Source organism: Labeo rohita, chromosome 3, assembly GCF_022985175.1.
Source record: "Labeo rohita strain BAU-BD-2019 chromosome 3, IGBB_LRoh.1.0, whole genome shotgun sequence".
Classification (NCBI taxonomy): Eukaryota; Metazoa; Chordata; class Actinopteri; order Cypriniformes; family Cyprinidae; genus Labeo; species Labeo rohita.
Window position 1 is genome coordinate 32,969,877 of NC_066871.1, and position 23,687 is coordinate 32,993,563.

Here is a 23,687-nt window from a genome sequence, read left to right on the forward strand (position 1 = left end):
ATGGAAAGTATATGTAGGGCTTTATACACAGTGTGTACCATTGTAAAGACTAGGTTTATCCCTCACAGCCTCATTTTCATCCAAGAAAAAAAGTCATAAAACTCAAAACAGACACAGCCACAATTCACCACATTCACCAAGATGCCTGCTCCTTTACCCCCACCCTTGAATTTATACATTTACTATATCAATGAATAAAGTCAAGTCCCGCCCTATAATTTATCACATTCTAAAACTTGCTTCACTCTGAAATATGTCACAAGACATAAGTCAGCCATAACTTCTGTTACATGACTTTAAGTTTTCTAAGCAGAGCATGGACACTTATGAGATGTTGTGAAATCAAAAATCAAAATGGCAAGATCCACTAGAGGTTTGCTTTTCTTACATTTTAATTGACATTGCGTTTTCCTAGTTGCAAAGTTTAAAAACAGGGGTGCCCAAACTCAGTCCTGGTCCTTGGTTTAGCTCCAACTTGCCTCAACACACCTGCCAGGGGGTTTCTAGCATGCCTAGTAAGAGCTTGATTAGCTGGTTCAGGTGTGTCTATTTGGGGCAGGAGCTAAACTCTTTAGGACACCGGCCCTCCAGGACAGAGTTTTGGCACCCCGGGTTAAAGATGTTAAGATTCCGACAAACATTAGTGTTTCCTTGGACTTGGACTCGGCCCTTTGGGACTCGGACTTGAGTCCGACTCGGCCCATTTTGGACTCGGACTCATCTCAGACTCGATTGGTTAAAGACTCGGACTCAACTTAGGTGGACTCGAACCCAACACTACGCTATAGGGAAGTAACGAGAAGAATAACAACATCCAGTAAATGGTAAAACTGTTTGCACTACAAACTAATGTGTTCATATTTAAGATAATACATTAAATTCATATGGTAAGACACACCAGTTTGCAATATCAAGCAGCAAAACGAGCAGTTTTGTACAGCTAAAAATAGCTGGACGCAGATGAGACCGGAAGCCACACCCATAAAATTTACAAATGGCCACACCTGCTTTTACGGAAAAAATAAGGTGTAGAAAGCTATTTCAGAGTGTTTGTTTCTCACAGGAAGTGTAAGATCAGCCTTACTGGACCGTGGCAGAAGGTTCCTCCAATTGCTCTGACTGACGTCACCATCTTGCCGTGTCTGGCCCAGTGCAGTTTGGAACAGGTTCCTGTGTGGGCCATCAGTGAGAAGGGAGATGTGCTGTGCCGTCTGGGAGTCACCGCCAACAACCCAGCTGTAAGCACTAAACCGTGTCCCTATCATGCACCCACTCTCGCAAAACAAGGCTATTTGATCCCCAAAATAACATTTCAGTTAAAAAGTTGAACTCAGGAAATCATATTTTTCCACCTTAGGCCCAAAATAAACACCACAGACACTGAGAAACCACCAAAGGGAGGCACATCCCAAATGGTGCAAGTCCCAAAGAAGAAGAGTCTGGTTAACTAACCCAAAAAATATTAATAACCCATTACATATACAGTTGAAGTCAAAAGTTTACATACCCCTTTCAGAATCATTAAAAATTGTAATTATTTTTACCAAAATAAGAGGGATCATACCAACGCTCACTGAGCCGGGGGGGATTTGAATTTGAAGATCAGTGTAAATGTAACTTATTTTGTCTTCTGGGAAACATATAAGTATCTTTTGTAGCTTCTGAAGGGCAGTACTAAATGAAAAAAATATATAATATTTAGGCAAAATAAGAAAAATTTACACGTCTTTATTCTGTTCAAAAGTTTTCACCCCCCGACTCTTAATGCATCGTATTTCCTTCTGGAGCATCAGTGAGCGTTTGAACCTTTTGTAATAGTTGCATATGAATCCCTCAGTTGTCCTCAGTGTGAAAAGATGGATCTCAAAATCATACAGTCATTGTTGGAAAGGGTTCAAATACACAAAAATGCTGAAAAACCAGAGAATTTGTGGAACCTAAAGAATATTTCTAAAGAACAGCAGGCAGTTTAACTGTTCAGGACAAACAAGGGAACTCATGAACAAATATCACTAAACAAAAAAACAGCTCAAGCGTATGTAAACTTTTGAACAGATATTCAAAGATTATTTTCTCTTGTGTAAACATCTTTTACGTGAAATATCTTATTCAGGTCAGTACTAAGTAAACAATAACATGCATTTTGTATGATCCCTCTTATTTTGGTAAAATAATTAACATTTTTAACGATTCTGAAAGGGGGTGTAAACTTTTGACCTCAACTGTATATAGTACAGCTAATATAAAAACATTCCTCTGTATAAACAGTGTATTGAAAAAGACTGGTGATGTCATTTACTCAAATATAATGTCAGAATCAAATACACAGGGTCTATGGGATGTCCTCTAACCTCGAATTCTTTGAAACCGCAGGGTAACTCCTGGCTCCATGTGGGCACAGACCAGCCCTTCAAGTCTATTTGCATAGGAGGAGGCCACCAGGTGTGGGCCATCGCCAGGGACGGTGCCGTCTTCTACCGGGGCTCTGTATCTGCCCACAATCCAGCTGGTGAGACCACAGAAATCACCCTGACGGAAAGTGTGACCATTGTGGTACAAAGTGATGATAGACTTTCTACAATATGTAAAATACTGGTGCCTCTGGTTTTCCAATTTGAGCAACCTAAAACAACTGATAAATGAAATACTGTGCATTTAGTGTGAGACCTTTTGCACTTTCTAGTTTTGTGTGACTATAAAGATATATTTGCAAGTGTTAGAAATGTCAAAACAAACTGAGATTAGATATTACACTGGAATAAGAACATCAGTGATTGATAGTACAATGAATGTGGCTGTACTACAGAAACATATTAACTTAGAATCATATGGCATCTGTTTATTAACTAGCCACGTGCTTATGGTCATGACACTACAAGACGCATATGTCAAGTAGAATTCAATGCTGATAATTTTTGCTAATGTGTGATTTGTGCGATTTCTCAGGTGAGTGCTGGTATCACATACCATCTCCTCCGAAGCAGATGCTCAAGCAGGTCTCTGTGGGCAGGACCTCCGTTTATGCTGTGGATGAAAACAGTGAGACAGCTGTTCCCACTCACACTCGCATTTTTTGAAATTTGTTTTAATCAAGCTGTATGGAATCACACAGGCTCTGAATAAATTTCTCTTCATTTGAAGTTTGTAAAGTATTCATACATACATACATTCATCCATCCAATGGAATACCTGGATGGCCAACTACATTTGTCAAATGTTTTTGACATTTTACACAAAATAGGATTAAAACTAAAAAAGTCTGAGCTTATTGTGTTTTTTTGCAGGTAATCTGTGGTACAGACAGGGTTTGACACCCAGCTATCCTCAGGGTTCTGCATGGGAACTCATTTCCAGTAATGTGTGTAAGGTGTCTGTTGGACCACTGGACCAGGTTTGAAACCTAATACTTCCTGCTAAAGACACTAATGCACAATCTAGCTTATGTATGGATCAACGACTTGACACCTAATTTTTCTGCCCGATTGCATGTTTTGGTTAAAAACTGGTTTAAATGCATTAAAAAGATGCCATATATATGAAGTACCTCTCCTATGCATGGACCTACTTTAACTTTTCAAAAAAGATTAGTTATTTGTAATTTTTCTGTTATTCAAAGTGTCAAAATATCATGTGGTGCGACCGTCCGGCCATAACTGTTGTTTTGGAAATGTCTTTGAAATTGCCCTAAATTTATTCAGATTTTCTGCACTGTCTGGCATCATTTCCCAAGTGTAAATTTGTATAAATTATATTTCCATCATAATATACAAACAAACTTTGTCCGATGATTTCCATTTTTTTTTTAAATGCCATGTGGTGCGACCATCAAGAAACTACCATTTTGGGACTTTTATGTTGAAATCCATTCAAAGATAGGACTTTGCATCATATAGCAATTTCTACAAGTATTTATTTTGATTATAAATGTCATATTAACTTTTTGTCGGAAGCTAGCTTGTTTTGTTTAGGTAGCAAATTCTGTGCTTGGAAATTTTGACTGAATTTCTCATGTGGTATAACCACTGCAGACTGTTTTCTATTTAGATTCATCTCCCAGATTGGCAGTTTCTGTGCTTTTATATTCAATTGATAGTTTATATACATGCAATACTTTATTTCAGTATCATTCTATTAGGTTATGGCCAATTCATCAAGATGATAAAACACTAAAATCATTTATGTGTACACAACATTCTTAATGTTTGAACAAATATTATCAGATATTTTTATTTTTTGTATTTTAAAATGTATCATTATATGTCAGTGACCCATATACAAACATATATAAATATAGAAAACACACACACACACACTGGTTTTACGTCTTTTGATACTTTAAAAGACTTGGTTGCCTAAAAGGTTTTGTGAAGTTATATTTATAACACAGTATTGTGGAGTTCTTGATTTTGTTAGTTGACACGCATTCCAAGGCTGATGATTACTTATCCCCAGAGATTTTTTTTTTACTGTAGGGAGATGAGAGGGTCTGTATTACTTACTGTTAGAGAAAGCGTAACGGCTAACTTGGATCACGTGTCCTTTAATAACCAATCACATTACAGCCTCGACGTTGAGTTGTGACACACTTAATCATCGTTTACAGATAACCTAGGAATGAATGAGAAGTGCCAAAAGCTGAATCCCACTTGTCGCAAAAAGTCAATGACTTTTTCTTATAAAACAGCATTTTTTTCATGGTAAACTCTAAAAATAGTTCAAGTACTGTTTAGTGTAAAACACGTTGAAGATTAGCAGATAGGCTGTTGATTCATTAAGTGATGAACCATTTCCTCTAAAAAACTCTTTATTCAGCATAGTAAAGCCTCTCCTCCATTGACATCCATTAAAAAAAAAACGGCCTCTGGTCTCTTTTCCCACGTACCACCATGGTTGCAGGCTTACCTTCTAGTGGTCTTTGGTTATCACTTACTATACAGCAGTTAAGTAGGTCAACCCTTGTGAAATGTGCTTAATTTTGCCAAATGTGCACATGTAGTGTAGGAACATTAATGAAATAAAACCATTGCAGTACTGAAATTGCATGTTAAAGTTATGTATGATCTTATGCACCCAGGGGTTGTTTTTTGTTTCTTTTAGACAACCTACCAGATCACTACAAATTAATATGTGTAAATAAGATATTTGACCTAACAAAAGCATGGTGTACCACAAGGCTCGATTATAGGCCCTTTATTGTTGTCCTTGTACATGAGGCACAGTTCCATATACTGGAAGCTATTGTTTCCTTTTTCCATTATCAATTTATACTGCCTTTGTGTTAGAGCATTAACCTTTCCTTTACCCACTTTCATTGGGAATCGCCTCCTTTCATGCCAAGATACACCCCTGTCCGACTATCCAGATATACATAGTGTTTTATTGGATTTTATTGTTTTGATGGTTTTGATACTGAAAAATGGTTGTGATGTTTTATCTGTCCAGGTTTGGATAATCGCTGATAAAGTGTCAGGTTATCCATCAGAGAGCTCAGGAACCGTTTGCCACAGACTGGGAGTGAAGCCCATGCAGCCCAAAGGCCTGAGCTGGGACTTTGGCATCGGGGTGAGTCTAATGCTAAATTGTGCCTTCCTCTGAAAATAGTTAGAAAGCTAACTGATTTCATTTTCATCAAAACAATTAAAGAAATTGATCTAGCATCCCATTTTAAAAGTGACATATCATGAAAATCTGACTTTTTCCATGTTAACATGATATAATTGGGTCCCACTACCAACCCAGAAAATGTGAAAAAGAGCAACCCAGTAACTTTGTTCTGTTAAGCCTTTCTCTACAAGGATATGAAAAAAAACAATATGCTCAGATTTCTGTCCCCCCCGTGTCGTTGGGAGCTTATTATAATATGACCGCCCCTGCACTTTTCCACCAACAGCATTGCTATTTTGTTTTTGCAAGCGACAACAGAGTACCAATTCTAACGCCATGAGTATTCAGTGTTGCCAAGTCCCCGGGTTTCCCGAATTGGACTACTTTAACACTGTTGCCGCAGAAATACAAATATACTAGGAAACCCCAACAAAAAAATGTGTATTTTATCTCCCTGAAAGCGTTTTTTAACGGGGGACCCCCCTCAAAACGCGATTGGGCTAGTTTTGAGTAGCAATTGGGTGGGTTTTGTTGTGAAAATCTGGCAACCCTGTGTGTATTTGACAGTTTAAGTGCAGTAAGACGTGAAAGAGAACTTAGTTTAGTACTCACATGCCGCTTTCTGTGCCAGTGTTAATTCTGACAGCAAATTTTGATTTAGTCTTAGTCATAGTCTTTTGACTAAAATGCCAGTTTTAGTCATATTTTAGTCACCTGAATTGTTTTAGTCGAATAAATATAAATCTACAGTAGATTTAGTTGGCCAAAATTCAAATGGATTTAGTTACAGTGTAATGCATTTATTAAGCACTTCTCTAAAATTAAAACAATCTCATTGTATAGGTTTGATATTAAAGTTTTATCATGATAGACACAGATTCAACTGCTGTGACTCGTAACATGCCTTTTGCCTAAAATTAAAGGGGTCATCGGATGGCCATTTTCCACAAGTTGATATGATTCATTAGGGTCTTAATGAAAAGTCTATAATATACTTTGGTTAAAATTCTCAATGGTTGTATAAAACAACACCCTTTTTTCCTTGTCAAAATGAGCTCTGCAAAAATCAACCCATTCTGAGGGATTGTTCCTTTAAATGCAAATGAGCTGCGTGTGTGTGTGTGTGTTTCTATGAACACAGATACATTAATGTAGATCAGGAGGCGCACGTTCCATTCACAAACAAACGTAATCCACTGCATCTTCAGCGGCTCAGATATTCTTGTCTAACTTATATCCCTGCTCCGGCATCGAAACAATGGCGGTCGGACTGTTACAGCTGATTTAGGGCGGGTCTGAAGTAAGACGCTCATGTCAATCAACTATCGTGGGAGCGGCCTCTGTTGGTGTGACATCACACGGACAGGCATCTGAGAATGGCTCGATTTGAAAAAGGGGATATTATTTTTACAGATTAATTAAAAACCACTGCATGGATTTTTATCATTATAGGGTAGATTTTTGTACGTACACTGCCAACACACATTAAAGTTCAAACAACATGTAAAAGTGAACTTTGCATCTGATGACCCCTTTAAATGAAACCATTTCTCATTAAAAAAAAGCAAGAACATGGTCTTTTCAATGAAATGCCAATGGTTATATAGGCTAATTATGCATTCTTTATAACAACTTGTTTACCACATTCTTCATTCATAAGCAGACATGGTTTAAATAAATTTAGATTAATCTTTATTAGGGCTACTAAAGTGATTCACTCAAGATCAGTGAGTGATTTTCTGTCTTTCTTTTGTTGCTTGATTAACATCAATGCCACAGACAGTAGCAAATAAAATAGGCTGCTGTCCCATTAAAACCAAATGCATGGATGCAATGTACTGATACACATCGGATATTCCCCTAACTGTTTACGTTCACATAAGATAAAACTTTACGTGAATACTCGTCAAAACGGACAATTTGACATAATTTTGTGTGTATTTCTCCATTCATGAGACGTGAAAGGGTACTCGTGTGCGGTGTGAGAGGCACTACTTTTTTTGCATAGTCAAATTTGTCCATCTGCTTTTCTCTTGGTCCCAGATATTGACATTTTAAATGTTTTATGAGACGTGCAGCAAGTGTATGTTTGCTTATTCCCCGCCGGATAAATCAGTAGCCTATGATACAGTTTATATGTATGCATCTAACTTCCTAACCACGCAGCAGGTTTATTCTGAATGAATCTCTTCCCAAATCATCCCTCCCTAACACTTTCGTCTTGTTTTTATTTGTTGACAAAAATGTCGATAGATTTTCGTCATAGTTTTTATTCAAAACGTGTTTTTGTTGTATCATCTGGGTTTCGTTGTTGAAAAAAAAACATTGATGAAAATTATAATAAATTATCCATCAATGAAATGAACACTGTTCTGTGCGCTCAGAAAACCGTATAAACTAATATGGTTTAAAATGCTTGATTTCAGCGCGATAGACATGATAATCAAAAACAAACGTTTTTTGTCAGAGTATCTGAGTTACGAGCTGTAAACAGGGTGCCCACACCTTTCAAGGACTTTCCAGGTCCAATACCCTCAAATTCAAAGACTTAATGTGGGGACACATTTCAAGTGAGAGCAAGGTTACATCGTGTTACCTTGTAAGATACATTGTTACAGTTGTCATGTGTCAAACACAATTATGCAAAAAAGCATTTTTTTTTTTTGCATATATATTTTTGGCCATATGACAGAGATATGATATTCTATTTGTCATATTTCTGTGGGGTTAAAAAGCCCCCAAAGTAAGTGCAGTGACCATATCCCATATCAAAACTCAAAATTTCATTTCGATGAAATGTATATTTTACAGTCACCCTTGTGTAGATTGATTATAAACACAGCTAAAAGGCTTCCTACCAGTGGCCATCACAAAACATAACATCTTGCACGGTTTCATCACAGGTAGAATGCAGAATGTTTTAATACAAACATTTCAGTCAAATGTAATTTATGCAGTATTTCAAACATTTAACCCACGGAAGAAAATCAACCCTTCGCAACAGTTTAAAATCAGCCCTATTCTGTGTAAAAAATATGCATTTGGCAACCCTGCATCCAACAGAAGCTGCAGGAATCATATTTAACTTATCATGGGTCAAGACAAGAGTCATGAGAGATGAATGACAAATCATGCTGGAGGATTTGCTGCTCAGCAGATAATGTGCTCATAGCTAAACTTGTAATATGTGCTCCCTTTATACAGGGTGCGTGTAATTGCGAAATTGAAAGTGAAAGTAAATAGCCACTCATTTAAAAGAGATTTAAATACTTATACGATAGATGCGCAGAAATTATATTTAATATTAGAAATGATTGCGTGAGCAGGCGGTAATGGCCTGAAATTCAGCGGGAGTGGGATAGATCACAAACAATGAATGGCTACTATAGGAAGCAAAAGCCAAATCCCGGACATTTTGGGCGATTTAGAAATCCTGGCTGGACGCTTTGTTTTTTAGGTCCCAAAAGAGGACATGTCCAGGGAACTTGGAAGAGGACTTGTGGCCACCCTAACTAATGTAAATCAAGCAAGCTAGTATGCATATGCCATGAAGTGTTGGTGAAATAACACATTAGCAGACCAGAGGGATTAATATGTCATTTTTTCCAGAAAAATTCTTGCACAAAATAAATTCAAGCACTTTCAAGGACCTGTATCTATGTATGTTTATTTTCAAAAACTTTCCAGGGCCTTGAAATAGTTTTTTTCAGATTCACAAACGTTCAAGGAGCCATGGGCAACTTGTGTAAAGGCACAGCCCTCTTCTAGAAAAGGGGGTGGGGAGCAGCAGCTCATTTGCATTTAAAGAAACATGCACGAAAACAGTATGTTTCTGCTTGCACTCAAAATAGGCATTTTCAAAATGATTTACTAAATGATCTGTGGGGTATTTTGAGCTGGAACTTCACAGACACATTCTGGGCACACCAGAGACTTGTATTACATCTTGTAAAAAGGGGCATAATAGGCCACCTTTAAAACAGAGTATCTTTACAGTACAATATTCTGAATTCATGATGTTAAAGATGCCTTTTCATGCTGAAAAATGCAGACCTGGTATCAACAGCTTTTTACCTAATGCTTGAAACAGGGTGGATGGGAGCACCTGTCTGTGAGAGGGAACTCTATAGAGGCCCAACGTGTGGCACCTCGCAGTCCAATGCCCAGCCGGACTCAGAGTCAGGTGAACGGGAATGTTGTGGGCTGCTAGACATAGTGCCCACGCGCCACCATCATCATCACCACCACCACCACCTTCTTCATCATGCTTGACTGCACGTCCCTGTTTGTTGTTGTTAACACCCTTCCTGTCTCTGTGTCCTGTGCCCTTCCAACCAAATGTGACTTTATTTATTTTTGATTCCACTTGCCTGAATAACCATCACTTTTCTGAGTGTGATTTTGATTACTGTATGTGTATGATTTGAATCATGTGATCCGCTGATGTCTCTTTGTTTTAAGCATGTTGTTTTCTCGTTGCTGTATTTGTTTCTGTAATCTGTAGAAGACCATTTTATGTTATCGGTTTGATGATATTATTTGGAATTTATTTTATTTCAGTCCACTTGCATTGTCAGAGACAATGCTGTAAATGTGGACACAACTTCCCTACTGTGATTTAACCACTGACGAGCTGTTTTTTCCAATAAAGACCTGTTAAAATTCTGTTTTCATTTATTAATTCTTTGAAACCTGCGTGACAAAGAATGAATACAAGACATAGAAGTTCATTTTCATTTAATTCCATAATAAACAGAGCAATTAATTATAAACCATTCCTTCAATGACACTAGGCATGATCGTCATCAATATGAAGTAAAAATATCACCGTTTTTTTTTAATTTACAAGTTATAAGGACATGATGACCTGCATTTCCCCATCAATTTGTCTTTTTTGATCACTTCTCACCCGTGATATCACATTTTAGCTTTAAATTATCAAAAAAAAAAAAAAAAATCAGTCTTCGTACCTACTCCTCGAGTCATTCCCAATTTACAGACAAAATTAAACATTTATATACAGGAGAACAATTCAACATTAAGTTACACTTTAAAGATGTGCAAGATTAAGCAAAGTATACTGTAGAATAAAACTGAAGAATTTCCTTTCATAAAATTTCAAGTTGAACCAAAATCGAGTGCTGGTAATACAGATACTCAACAGGTCTAAAACATAGAGCGATTACTGTACTGAATTACAAGGGGATGTAGAATGATCAGTCTCACATCTTGAGTATATCCAACGTTCTTCAAGACTGAAGCAAGGAAATATTCAATGATATTGAGCATTCTTCTTGCTGATTGTGTAGTATCACCTCGATTTGATTTCTACTATATACATAAGTTTATCTCTGTCATTGTCAACCCAAAAAAAAAGCATAATGAGCAGCAAGATTGGCAAATGATTCATACAACCTATGACGATTACCTTTAAACTCCAATGAATAATACATGCGCACCAAAAAAAGAGGGAAAACCAAATCATTTCCCATCCCTTGAGTGTTTACAAGCTGCTCTTTAATGTCAACACAAGGGAATCAGAAATTTAAGAAGGTTCTTTGTTTGTTTTTTCTCCTTTGAATAGTATTCCTACTCAATGCTACAAGCAGCCATTACCTTTGGAAGTTCTGCTAGTTGCTAGCTAGTCTCTCTGACCACTAGAGCTTTCATAATTACTCATAGTTTAATTTACCGCCAACAATGATGATGAATCTCACAAAGTGTGTCTGGGTCACATTTCAACCCAAAATCTAGAGAAATAAAATAACATATTCAATAAAATATCAATGTTAAAGGATCAATTTACCCAAAAATGAAAATTCTATTAGTTAGTCTCATGTCATTCCAAAACCACAAGACCTTCGTTTACCTTCAGAACACAAATTAAGATATTTCAGTGAAACCCTGAATAGACAGCAATGCAACTGATACGTTCAAGACCCTGAAAGGTAGTAAGGACATCGTTAAAACAGTCCACGTGACATCAGTGGTTCAACCGTACGACAGCATTTTAGTGCCATGTTAACATAAAAAAATTACTAAAATGATTAAAGTCGAAATATTTCGAGAATAAATTTGAAATGTTTCGAGAATAATGATGAAGTTACGAGAATAAAGATGAAATGTTGAGTCAAAATTAGGAGAATAAAGCCGAAATATTTTGAGAATAAAGTCAAAATGCTTCGAGAATGCTACAAATTAATTCTCATAATTTTGACTTTATTCTCAAGACACTTAGACAATATTCTTGAAACACACAATTTATTCTTGTAATTTTGACTTTATGCAAAAAATATTTCAACTTTATTCTCGTAATATTTCTACTTTAATATTTCGATTTTATTCTCGTAACATTTCAACTTTGTTCTCAAATATTACAATTTTAGTCCTGTAATATTTCAACTTTATTCTCGAAACATTGTCTTTATTCTTGAAACACTTAGAATTTACTCGCAAAATACTAACTTTAATTTCATAATATTTCTACTTTATTCTTGAAATATTTAGACTTTATTCTAGTAATATTTCAGCTTTATTCTCAAAACACTTAGAATTTATTCTTGTAATTTTGACTTTATTCTCATAATTTTGTCTTTATTCTCTAAATATCTTGTCTGTATTCTAATAATGTTTCAACTTTATTCTCAAAACATTTTGACTTCATTCTCGAAACAGAATTTATTCTTGTACTTTTGACTTTATTCTCATAATTTCGACTTAAGTAACATTCTAGTAATATTTCAACTTTATTCTCGTAATATTTTGACTCTGTTATGAAAATATTACGACTTTAATGTCGTAATCTTAGATTTTTGTAGTTTTTAACATGGCACTAATGCTGTTGTACAAACGTAATGTTAAGAAGCTACAAGAATACTTTTTGAGCATGAAGAAAACAAAAATAGCGACTTTATGTGGTAGTCTCATGAACACACATCAAAGACTGACATGTCAGAGAGGAAACTGTTGAATAAAATCTTTATTTTTGTTTTCTTTGTGCACAAAAAGTATTCTTGTAGCTTCATAACATTACGGCTGAACCACTGATGTCACATGGACTATTTTAACGACTATTTTACTTGCGTCGCTGTCTATGCAGGGTCAGAAAGTTCTCGGATTTCATCAAAAATATCTTAATTTGTGTTCTGAAGATGAACGAAGGTCTTACGGGTTTGGAACGACATATGGGTAAGTAATTAATGACAGAATTTTAATTTTTAGGTGAACTATCCCTTTAGTATTATTACCATAATTCCACTATTATAATACAAACACTTTACAATTTAAATAGAATATCATTACTTGTTTTCACATTAAAGCACTGAGACTTTGTAGGAGGAAATGTGCATAATTGTCATAAAAAACTTGATTTTCTTGTTTCAACCTTCTGATTTTGGGGTGAAATGTGACCTGGATATGTTCTAGATCCCCTTTGCACTGAATAAAAAACTTTAAACGCAACACAAACCTGAACTGAAGTTCAGAAAGGTCCTCAAGTGGGCGGAGAGGGGCTGTGAGGCACTGCGACGGCCCGTTCGCTATACAATCCAACAGCTTCAGCTAAAAGCCCTGATGCACTCCGTAAGTATTCATCAAGAACAGACTGCAACGACAAACACTGCTCACTACTTTAAGACATATCCAAAACCCTTCAGCTGCCCATATCCTGACTTTTACATTTTTTAATACAAAACATGTCACTGGAACTACGTGAGTCGTTGCTTGGGTGAAAGTGGTTTCGTCGTTATGAACGAGTAGTCCAAACACTGTACAAAAATATCTGTGGCGAACCCATGTTGCTTCTATTGGACATCTAAATCCATTACACGATCATATAAATAAGCTTGTCACACTAGATTTCACATAAAAAATAAAATAAAATCCAGTGTGTTCAAATAAAAGGCAAGTATTATACGATTTCAATTGCACAACTGAGTTCGAGTCTATTGGCTCATTAGTGTTTAACAGCAAGTCCTCTGGTCGAGTGATAAACTTCAGCTTCATCCTTCAAATGACGTCAAATGAAGAAATGCATATGAGCAAAAGGAAAAAAAAGTGAGGCAGGGCACTTAGGAAGCGCGTGAACGTTTCTAAAGCATACGTGAAGCAAGGTTTCTCCAAATTGCACTGATGAAAAACATAGCAAATCATAGTTTATGGAAACACAGGAAGTCCTCACAGGATGCCACCAGCTCAGTCCTCTTCATATCCTTGAATAAATACCAATGCTGCCTGAGAAGCAATCAAAGCCTTCCAATCAAATACACCTGTGACGTATCTTCAACAGATTGGTTAATCTTTCTCTCCATCTTCACCGCTTCCTGAGAAAGAAAATGAGAAAATGGGGTTTAGATTTTTATAGGTTTGTTTTGTGTGGGTGTCGGTGCTCAACTTACCCCCTTGTTCGATGTCGGAGTCTGTGAGGTGGGTGAGGGAGAAGCTGGCGATGCTGGCTGGGGAGATGGAGAAGCGCGAGTAGTTGGAGGGACTGTTCCAGCTCTGCTCCAGGATGCGGTTCGCAGGGGGTGGTGAGAAATACTTGGAAGCTGCCGAAGTCCCACCGGGCCTACTGGCAGAATGATCACTGGCTGCCTTTGCAAGGAAATTGGGCTCTGGAGATGGAAAGTCATCGTCCCATTCGAATGCACCACCTGTGAAACAAATCAAAAGGTTTAAAGGCTTAGAAGCTCGCAAGTCACCTGTTTGATGATAGTGTTGTGAGAAAAAGTGTAGAAAATCTGCTTTTTCATTTTTGAAATGTGATCGGGTTTTTAAATGAAACTATCCTGTATGCCTTAGACTAGAGACTGTTCTTAAATGTAGCTCTTTGGTTCCGGATTTTCCCATTTCCGGATCTATTAAAACACTTATTTAATAGATAGACTGTCTTTCAATAATTCAAGCACTTTTCAAGTACCTCTTCAGTATTGCTATTTTCAAGGGTTTTCCAGGCCTTCAATTTCAAAAAGTCTAACTAAAGTACTTCAAGCACTTTAAGCACCTTGTACGAACCCTGTTAGTTAATAGTATTATCATTAGATTAAGTAATATATTTCTGTCACAATTTCTTCAAGTTAAACTACATTTTATTTTGACGGGTTGCTGTGAAGACATTTATGACAACACTTTTTCTCAAAAGAAATGGTAAAATGCTCATAAAGTGACTCTCAGAGTGGTTCTAGAAATTATGTTTGTGTTCATGTACTCATATATTGAGGCTAAAAAGGCAAAGGCTAAAAATACCGAGCGTCATGCGTGCTTCAGTATGTGTAGTAAACGAAACGGTGCGTCTGCGCCTTTCATTAACACAAAGATATGCAGAACATGCAGGATTCATATTTAAATGGTCTTTTTGTGGCTTAATATTCACAGACACTAGTCTATATTACATTTTGATTTAAGTGTACTGACCTACTTTTGATTTATTAATCTAAAATTTGGCAAATTCCGTGACATTCCGCACCATACAGTAAATTCCATTTTTACGACTGGATTCCACCATTCTGTCCGGGCAGAAATGATTTTTGGATAAGGGCCACTGGTTTAAAGGGTTTTACAGTTAAACAAAAACAAACCAGTGGTTTCCATCCCTGATCATGGAGTATCCAAAACACAGCATAATTTGAACGCCTTCTTAATCAATCACACATGAGCACCCATCAGCTTCTTAGTAGACTCCAAGACCTGAAATGAGCTTGTCACACATCCAAAAAGTGTACCGTTTTCAACTAAAAACAGAAAACTACTTATGCGTTTGACCTTTCATTTATACAACAATGGTGTTTTGGAGGCAATACAAAATGTTAAAAAATGGTTTAAAAAACCATGTAAACACAACAACAGATTTTCAAAGGAAGCCCTGGGTATTAAGACTTGTATGGTTCAAGGTAACGTAAATTATGTCTCTTACTGAAATATTTAGCAGAAAACCCATGAAAGACTTGCATTATTTAAAGAATCCACATTGTTTTATACATATACATATTTTGGACTGTGGGGGGGTGAAATGGACGCACTCTGTAAGTTACTGACACTACCGTTGATATTTTCACCACAATACAACTCGGAAAATAAAATAATGATACGATGACCACAACTACCGAAAGAGCAGGTGGCGACAGATATTAGCGTAGGCTACTTTAGTGGCTGCAGCGTCATGACAAGCGTTAGCATGTTTGCATCCTGCCAGCATGGCATCTAGCCTTTCTTGTCTCTGCCATTTGTAAGCTCTTTCAGTAGCTGTGGTCTACGAAAAGCCTCAAAGATATCAGGGCTAAAGTGGAGAGAACAAAAACTTGGGTTTTTAGGAAGTTTTATTCATCCACAGGTATCTTCCCACTCTTTTCTCCTCTTATCACTAGGAAAGCAGTGAAGACTTAATTGCTTCTCTTGTTGCTCTTTGACTGAAAATTGCAACCAAAAACCACACAATGTAGCATCGTATCAGTATTTCATTTTCCAGGTTGTGTAATGGTAAAAATAGCAACAGGGAGCGCCAGTAGTTCTCATCATCGAAATAATGGCGCCACCCATAGTCCAAAATTGTGTAAAATGATGTGGATTTTTTAAATAACACAAGTCTTTCATGAGATTTCTACTACACATTTCAGTAAGAGACATAATTTATGTTATATTAAACCATATAAAAGTCTTAATCCCCGGGGGTTCCCTTCAAGAAAAATACATGTATGATCATTACCTTCTTCATCGGTGGAGCTCTCAGAGTTGGTGAACCTATTAAGGTAGCTGGAGGAGGCCACTGGACTGCTGAAATCAGACAGTTGACTACTGGGGTCATGAGTATGCTCACCAAGTTCCTTTGTTGGAGTTTCCTATTTAGTTAAAAAACAAAGAATCAAGCTTAAAAATGCATCTTAAAAAAACAAACAAGCTATATTTAAACAGATTAGGAAAACATCAGACCTGGTCAAAAAGGTAGACGGTCACATCATCAAAGAATGACACTCCGCGTCTATTATCTCCATTGCTGCCCTCCTCTGATGTTGCTTTAGCAGTCTGAAGAGATTTGGGTTTCAGCAAGCTTTTGAGGTTGAGGGAACTGCTGTCGTCCGAGATGATAACAGGTACCGGGTGCACAACATCATCCTCACTGCACTCAGAGCTAGAGCTGTGCAATCGGTAAGCACGCATATCCTCATCAGACTCATCGCTGTTCTCATCTTCTTCATCAGCATCCATCCCATCCTCGGTGCCATACTCCAGTGAGGATCCATCGAGCTTGCCCAAGTATCTCCCCTCCATATCTGGCTCCTTCTTCTTTGTTATTTCCCCAGCGTACGTTCTGGTTAGTTTTGCATGAACCATGACATCCGTTGAGGGCTGCACTGAGGTAGTGGATGTTGCTGCATGTTCTGGGGCTGCAGTTTGGTCTGAGTCGTCAACAGTCAATGGTTTTTCCTGGCTCCAATCTTCCTCAGTGGTGAGAACCAACTCAGGAAGAACAGTCCTTGGAGCCTGGACATCACCCTCAGTTGATTCAGGGGAAGTCTCGGACACCGATTGCTCCCCCACAGCTTCAGTTCCTTGGCTTCCATCAGCTTCTCGATTACTCTGGAGCCAAAATGAAGCATCTCCAGAGCCGCTTCCACTGATGTCATCACTCTTCTTATCAAGTTCCTCATTGTCTGAGAAGTAAGCTGAGTCTCGGTAGTTTCCACCAAAGGGAACTTCGCCATGGTCTTGTTGGTGATCAGCTCCACCACCATTCACCTGAACATCAGGTACAGAGTCCACCTCAGAAATGACAATTTCCGGTGGAACCAGTGCCGCAGGCCCCACGGTATTTCCCATCTCGTTCTCTTCAGAGGAATCCCTTAAGCCTGTTTGAGAGTTCCACTCCGGTGACTCAAGGTTTTCCGTTTCATACCCACTGTCGGCTGCTTTGTATGGGGGTTGAAGCTTATTAACAGGCGTTTCCAAAGACTGCCCATGCACCACATCCAAGGAATCTAACGAATCTGGTGTTTCAGCCGAATTCTCAATGGTTGGAAGAGTGGAAGAGGTGCTATCATCAAGGAGGCTGTCCTGGCTTATTTGGTCAAGACCGGAGTCTGAAACCAACAGTGAGGACATGTCCTGAGTTACATGGTTGTCCAATAAAGTTTCTTGATCTTGATCGATGGCTTCTGAGGGTGGAATATCATTGGCCGTCTTCTTGTCCAGCTCCATTATATCACTCATTGAGTCGCTACTTGTTAGACCTTCAGTGAGGCCACCTTCTGTACAATCACCAACAGGTGAAGTAGTAAAGCTAAGCTCAGCTCCATCGCTGATTTCTTGATACTGCCCATTGTCCTTTGAGGCTCCGAAGCATTCTTCAAGGCTGGGGGGTTTGGCATCTATGCACGTGTGTTGTGTATCTGTAGTGGCACTTTCAAGGGACTGATGACTATCAGATGGACTGTCAACAATGACCTCAACACTTTCAGAGGTAGAATCAGAAGAGGAGTAGTTCCCAGATTTTGGGGAACGCAAGGAGCCATTTGCGTCTGGCAGGTGGTTGCTACAGGTTTCTCCTGTTACTAATATATCAAAAGGCACCATTGTTTCATTTCCTTTCAAAGGCGACAGAAAATCATCTAAAATCGGGCTGACTAAGTCCAAGAATTCATTCTTGAGCTGTGCAGAATTCTCGGCTGTTTTTAAAGACTCACCTGTGAGGTTTACACTATCTGAGACATCAGTCTCAAGGATGGAGCTCATGGTCTCCTGGATATTTTTTGATTCCGATTGTGATTTGTCCTTCATTAGGCTGTTATCTTTAAGAAACAAAAAGTTTTCAGTCAGATTCTCAGTGTTAAGAAGCTTCATTACATCTGAGCTCTCCTGATTAGAGATCTCCAGATGAATAGCTTCTGGTCCGACCCCTAAAAAAGACTTCTGAAAACTATCACTAGCCTCTTTCCCAATGGCTTCGCCATCAGACTCCGTCTTCTGTACACTCATGTCCGGGAGCTCCATGAAACCTCCAGTGAATGAATGAGAATCTTCCAGTTTTGCATCACCCTCACTGAAAATGTTAGTATGATACGGGCTCTCGTGTTCACTTGAGGACCATATGTGGCTGTCCTGAAGGAACGAGTCTTTTGAGTCAATGCTCTGATGGAAAAAATCAGCATCTGTACTGGATTCATCCAATCGGACATCCTGCATGACTACATACTGATGCTGCTCTGAAGCATTGGTACCTTCAGCACCCTGACTTTCCCCCATGCCAATTTCACTCTCATCTAACTCCTCCAACTTAATAAAGTAGTCATTTCCAGAGGATGCTTTGTGTGCATCAAACACTGGCAAGGTTTCTGGGACTCTGCCACTTTCAGCTTGTGCTGCAGTGTCAGGGAAATGAGCCTGAATATCTTGCCGTGGCACTGGAAAGAACATACTGTGGTAATTCAAAGTAGTGTCCATGGCAGAGCGATTGTGGCTGTCATAGTGGTCATGCTTGGCTGCCTCCCACACGTATTCAAAACTTAGCCCACGACTCGTTTCGGTGACTGTGAGCACCTCGTCTGGTTCTCGTCCGTCATCAAACTGCTCCAGGATGGGAAAGGAGGAATGACTGACGGTGGCTTGACGAGTGGTGGGATTGGGTTTGAGAGAGCTCCAGCGCTGCTCGAAGTCATCCTCCACATCTTTTTGACCTTGCATACGAAGGTACGTGAGCAGGCGGTGGACCTCTTCAGTGGTGGCCCTCTTGTCTGCAGGCAGCCAACAAAACTGTAGAACCTCAAACCTGTGGACCCAAGCATGACGTTAATAAGTTTCAACAGCGAAACTGATCTCGTTTATAAAAACAGAAGCAGCTGTGAAGAACTAACCATCTTTCTGAGTATGGTAAGTCCAACTGTGGCTTGAGAAGTCTGACTTGTTGATCCTTGAGCACATGGTGGAGCACTTCTCTATCTGACAGATGAGGATACGGCTGCTTTGCACCTTCAAACAGCTCCCACAATGTCACACCCAATGCCCTGAAAACATAAAAAGCTTGTTCTGTTATGAACATGGGACATGAAGTCATATTAGCTCTAAACCTATACCACATTAAGTCCAAAAAATAACATCCAATATTCAAGATTTATAATTGACAAAACATAAAAAGGGATATTTCTGTAATAAGTTTATTAAATAGCTGGCTGACATCCAAGCCATCATTTGGCCAGTTTGAGTTATCCACAGATGCTATAAGAGTCAAAGACCATTAAATTTACTGGAGCTCGCTTTCAGAGGGCTCTGATCTGCTGACTGCTGTGAGACAGCACAAAATACTTAAAAAAAAAAGACAATCGCATTCTGTTACACAACTAAACGTAGGGTAACTATCATTTTGAGTTACGTACCAAACATTGCTGGGTTTAGTCTGTTCTGATGTTATTACACCCCCATGCAGCTCACCAATCAGCTCAGGGGCAAGCCAGCGCAGTGCCACACATTGGTCGTCCTCTGTGGTGATGTAATCCTCCTGCAAGGACAAAGAAACAATACATATATTTTATTGCAATAAAAAAGTTACACAAATTAAATAATTATGCCTTTTCAGGCTTTACCTTAAAACTCGAAGGGCCAATGCCATAATCTCCTACTTTGACAGTCAGGTCTGTTGTGAGATAGCAGTTCCTCAAAGCCAAATCACTGTGAAGGAAGATAGGAGCATGTTTTTAAAAAAACATTCACATGTAAAATGGTTCTCTTGTAGTGTGATGTATCGACTATACTGCCTACATTACCAATAGTAAAAAAAAATTAAAAATTATCGTTGTGATGTTTTAAATGAAGCATTTAATTTTAATAACTTATAAGGTCAATTTATGGATGGATTTGTAAAAACTGGGTCGGTACTTCCACCTATGTCACACGTGACCTTCCCAGCGTGATTAGATAATGCATGTGAATTTTACCCATATGCTTTGAGTTTAGAAAAGTTTAGTAAACATGGAATATAAACTGATTAGAGAATCATTCCTACTTAAAACAAAAATACACGAGTATGTACAGTTAGTGACCCAATGCCACAAGACACAACAAATCCTGAGATCCAGATTTTTTCTACTTTTTTTTTCTAATCTTATTTACAACTAGCCTAATTCATGACTCCTAACTAAAAAGTGATTTTCAAGCCATCAATTTTTTTAAATTGGCTTTAAGCTAAACTTAAACCTGAAAAGATACCATCGTCTCTATCCAAAGTGTCCAATTAATATAAGTGCGTGCTGACAGTGTGGACACATAATCGCAAGTGAGTCTATTTGTTTGTTTGTTTCCTTACACCATGCCAGATTGAGTGAGTGTGTTTTGCAGTTCGGTTACTATGAACAGGCCAGCAGAAGTGTGCATGCTGCTTAATTTTTTTCTTCCCGGCAGGACAAGAACAAACCTGAGCTACAGGCTACTTGTTGAGCTCAACAAAAGCAGTGATGCTAAAGCTTTTCTCACTCGCACAGCACCAGAATATTGTTCCCAGAGGGGAACAATATGCCCACTGAGGCAGTAAGTGGGACGGGAGGACATATGGTGTCTCATTCAGACTGAGCTCTTGGACATGCCAGCTCTGATTTCAGCGCTGGCCATCTTTTCTGAGCAGTGTCTCTTTTACACCCTCTCTCGAGAAACCGCTGACACTAGCGGTGTGCTCATACAGCGCAGGGCTACTGTCAGGCTCACTGAAACCACGGCAAGATAAATGGACAGATATTTTAGACGTTACACTTTGGCCTTGGCAAAAGGGGCAAATACAGTACAGTTGGCGGGTCACTAAGAAGCAGAGCAGTGCTTTTGGCCATACATGGAAAATTCACAGCGTTATTATACTTAATTAAAACTAAAACCATTCAAAAAAAACTACAGTATTATATATGTAGCTGCAAGCACAAATTATTTAGGTCCAAGCACCTTGGAAAAGGAGGGAAAAATTTACAACTATGGCAAAAAAACAGTCATTATGTAAAGGTCATGAGAATATATGACCCTGGACCACAAAACCAGTCATAAGTAGCACGGGTATATTTGTAGCAATAACCAAAAATACATTGCATGGGTCGAAATTAACGATTTTATGCCAAAAATCATCAGGATATTATGTAAAGATCATGTTCTATGAAGATTGAATATGAATTGCTACGAACTTCATTTGGACAACTTTAAAGGCGATTTTCTAACAAACCATACATCAATGGAAAGCTCAGTTTTAAAAAAAATTGACCCTTATGACTGGTTTTGTGGTCCAGGGTCACATATTTCTGCTATCTCATCACTTGTTGATGGGATTTGATTTGCTGTGTGAGCGTGCTCACAATGTCAATACCTCAGAGAAGCAAGGAAATAAAATTGTTCCAGCTAATACAGTTCTGGAGTTATTGGTAAAACGTCCTTTTTATAGCGCCACCTAGTGTTGAGTGGGTGTCTGTGCACTTGTCTGAGCAGAGGGTGAGATTTGGGGTCACTCTACCATAAGTCTGAACTTTAGCATTTTGATGCCTAGTTACTATCATAAAAATAAGAAAATCTCAACAAAACACAAAAGCGTTCCATTGATTCTCCTCTGACGCTCGACCCACCACAAATTGACCAATGAGGCTTTAGCAGGCCTTTACGCACAAGAGCAATCTAGAAAAGTTGCATTTGCACATGCAGTCTGCTGTTCTTTTTGGTTCATGCAATTCCATTCAAACAAACGAGCTCATCTAGATGCCCACAGTGGAAGCACCAATCAGCGTTTTGCAGTAAATCAAATCTGAAAGCAAAAATCAAGGAGCGCAAGTATTTTCACGATGGCCACAACAACAGCATGGAATCTCCAAGCCTCCTTTGGAGTTGCAGGCCAGATAACCCCGCCCACTCTCTGCGCCCCATTCGGGGGGATCCTCTTACGCTCAAACCGCAGAATCATCATATCCCAGTGGCGGTGGACAGCCAACACCCCATAATCCAGGGGAGCTGTGCAATCGGACACCTTTCAGCATATTCTGAGCATGCGGGAGGGTACAGACGCGCTCAGCATGGCAAGACACCCTAGATAACTCTGCCTTCCTCTAGAAGCCTGGAAGGGGAAGAATGAAAGTGCAACATTGCCTTTCACAGCGCCGTGGCCTTTTTTGGAAAAAAAAGAGGCCAGTTGGTGCAAAGGAGGAAAGGGTGGACAAAAACACACACGTGCAGCTGCAACGGACAAGTTCGGATCGATGCCACGAGTTGCTTTGAACATGCTCTTGTGATGTTTGCATACTGCCAAACCAATGAGAAATGAAATGGAAATTAATGTATGTGCATCTCTGAGATGTAAATTGACATTTGCATGGTTAACCTGTGCAGGAAGTTGTGTTTGTGCATGTGGGTGACCCCAGCAGCAATCTCGCAGGCCATTTTCTGCAACTGCAGCAGTTCTCCATTCCTGTACAGCCATTCGTGCTGAGAAACGTAACTCTTCAGGTCCCCCTGCACACCAAAACACAAACACAAGGGCAAGAGTTACAAGACATTCATGACCAAATCACATTTAACGACAACAGAACCAAACAGTTTGCAGAACATCAATCCTGCATAAGTTGTTCAGCCTGCACATGTGTGAAAGATAACTTGCATTGGCAACCACAGAGGGGCAGTATTCTCTCTCTGTACAAATGCTGTACCCCTGCACGGGCAACTCGACCAAATAAGGGAAAGGTGGTTTAACAGAGACTACTATATGCTGTGTCACGGTAATTTAAAAATAAAAAAGCAGCAGTAAGACAGTGCGGGGCAAATCAGGGCTGTTCAGCTGTGTTGAGTTTCTGGGCCAAAGACTGCAGGCCAGTTTAGCTCTGGGAGAAAAGTGCATTTCATTAGCTCTTAAATAAAAACTGGCAGAAAAAAATTAACTGGAGTGCTGTTAGTAGTGTTTTTAAAAAGCCACTTACTTGATTTGACAGAAAAAACACATTTGATTTATTGGTAAAAAGTACATTAATTAGATCATTCATTCAACTGTTTCCACAATTTTAAGTCTACTCGCTCAATGACCGAGTATTATTACGCAAGTCTCAAAGGACGCAGACGCTGGTCTCGAGAGGATCCTGTTATCTCAGACT

At 38.8% G+C, this 23,687-nt stretch overlaps 2 protein-coding genes across 5 annotated transcripts in view; one reads left to right on the forward strand and one right to left on the reverse strand.

The window, feature by feature from the left end:
• tecpr1b (tectonin beta-propeller repeat containing 1b) overlaps positions 1–10,155 on the forward strand; it is a 34,645-nt gene extending 24,490 nt beyond the window's left edge. For both annotated transcript variants that reach the window (XM_051101486.1, XM_051101479.1), the window contains exons 20-25: positions 1,064–1,238; positions 2,374–2,509; positions 2,947–3,039; positions 3,285–3,391; positions 5,443–5,562; positions 9,695–10,155. In XM_051101486.1, the coding sequence (XP_050957443.1) occupies positions 1,064–1,238; positions 2,374–2,509; positions 2,947–3,039; positions 3,285–3,391; positions 5,443–5,562; positions 9,695–9,814 (751 nt within the window). In that variant the 3' untranslated portion in view covers positions 9,815–10,155. The remainder of the gene's footprint in view (positions 1–1,063; positions 1,239–2,373; positions 2,510–2,946; positions 3,040–3,284; positions 3,392–5,442; positions 5,563–9,694) is intronic.
• A 171-nt stretch (positions 10,156–10,326) lies between these two features.
• The window catches only part of lmtk2 (lemur tyrosine kinase 2), a 41,862-nt gene continuing 28,501 nt past the window's right edge, over positions 10,327–23,687 (reverse strand). For all 3 annotated transcript variants that reach the window (XM_051101469.1, XM_051101463.1, XM_051101470.1), the window contains 8 exons: positions 22,925–23,055; positions 20,172–20,256; positions 19,965–20,086; positions 19,446–19,595; positions 16,528–19,360; positions 16,304–16,436; positions 14,001–14,255; positions 10,327–13,925 (listed from right to left, as the gene is read on the reverse strand). In XM_051101469.1, coding sequence (XP_050957426.1) covers positions 13,897–13,925; positions 14,001–14,255; positions 16,304–16,436; positions 16,528–19,360; positions 19,446–19,595; positions 19,965–20,086; positions 20,172–20,256; positions 22,925–23,055 — 3,738 coding nt within the window. In that variant the 3' untranslated portion in view covers positions 10,327–13,896. The remainder of the gene's footprint in view (positions 13,926–14,000; positions 14,256–16,303; positions 16,437–16,527; positions 19,361–19,445; positions 19,596–19,964; positions 20,087–20,171; positions 20,257–22,924; positions 23,056–23,687) is intronic.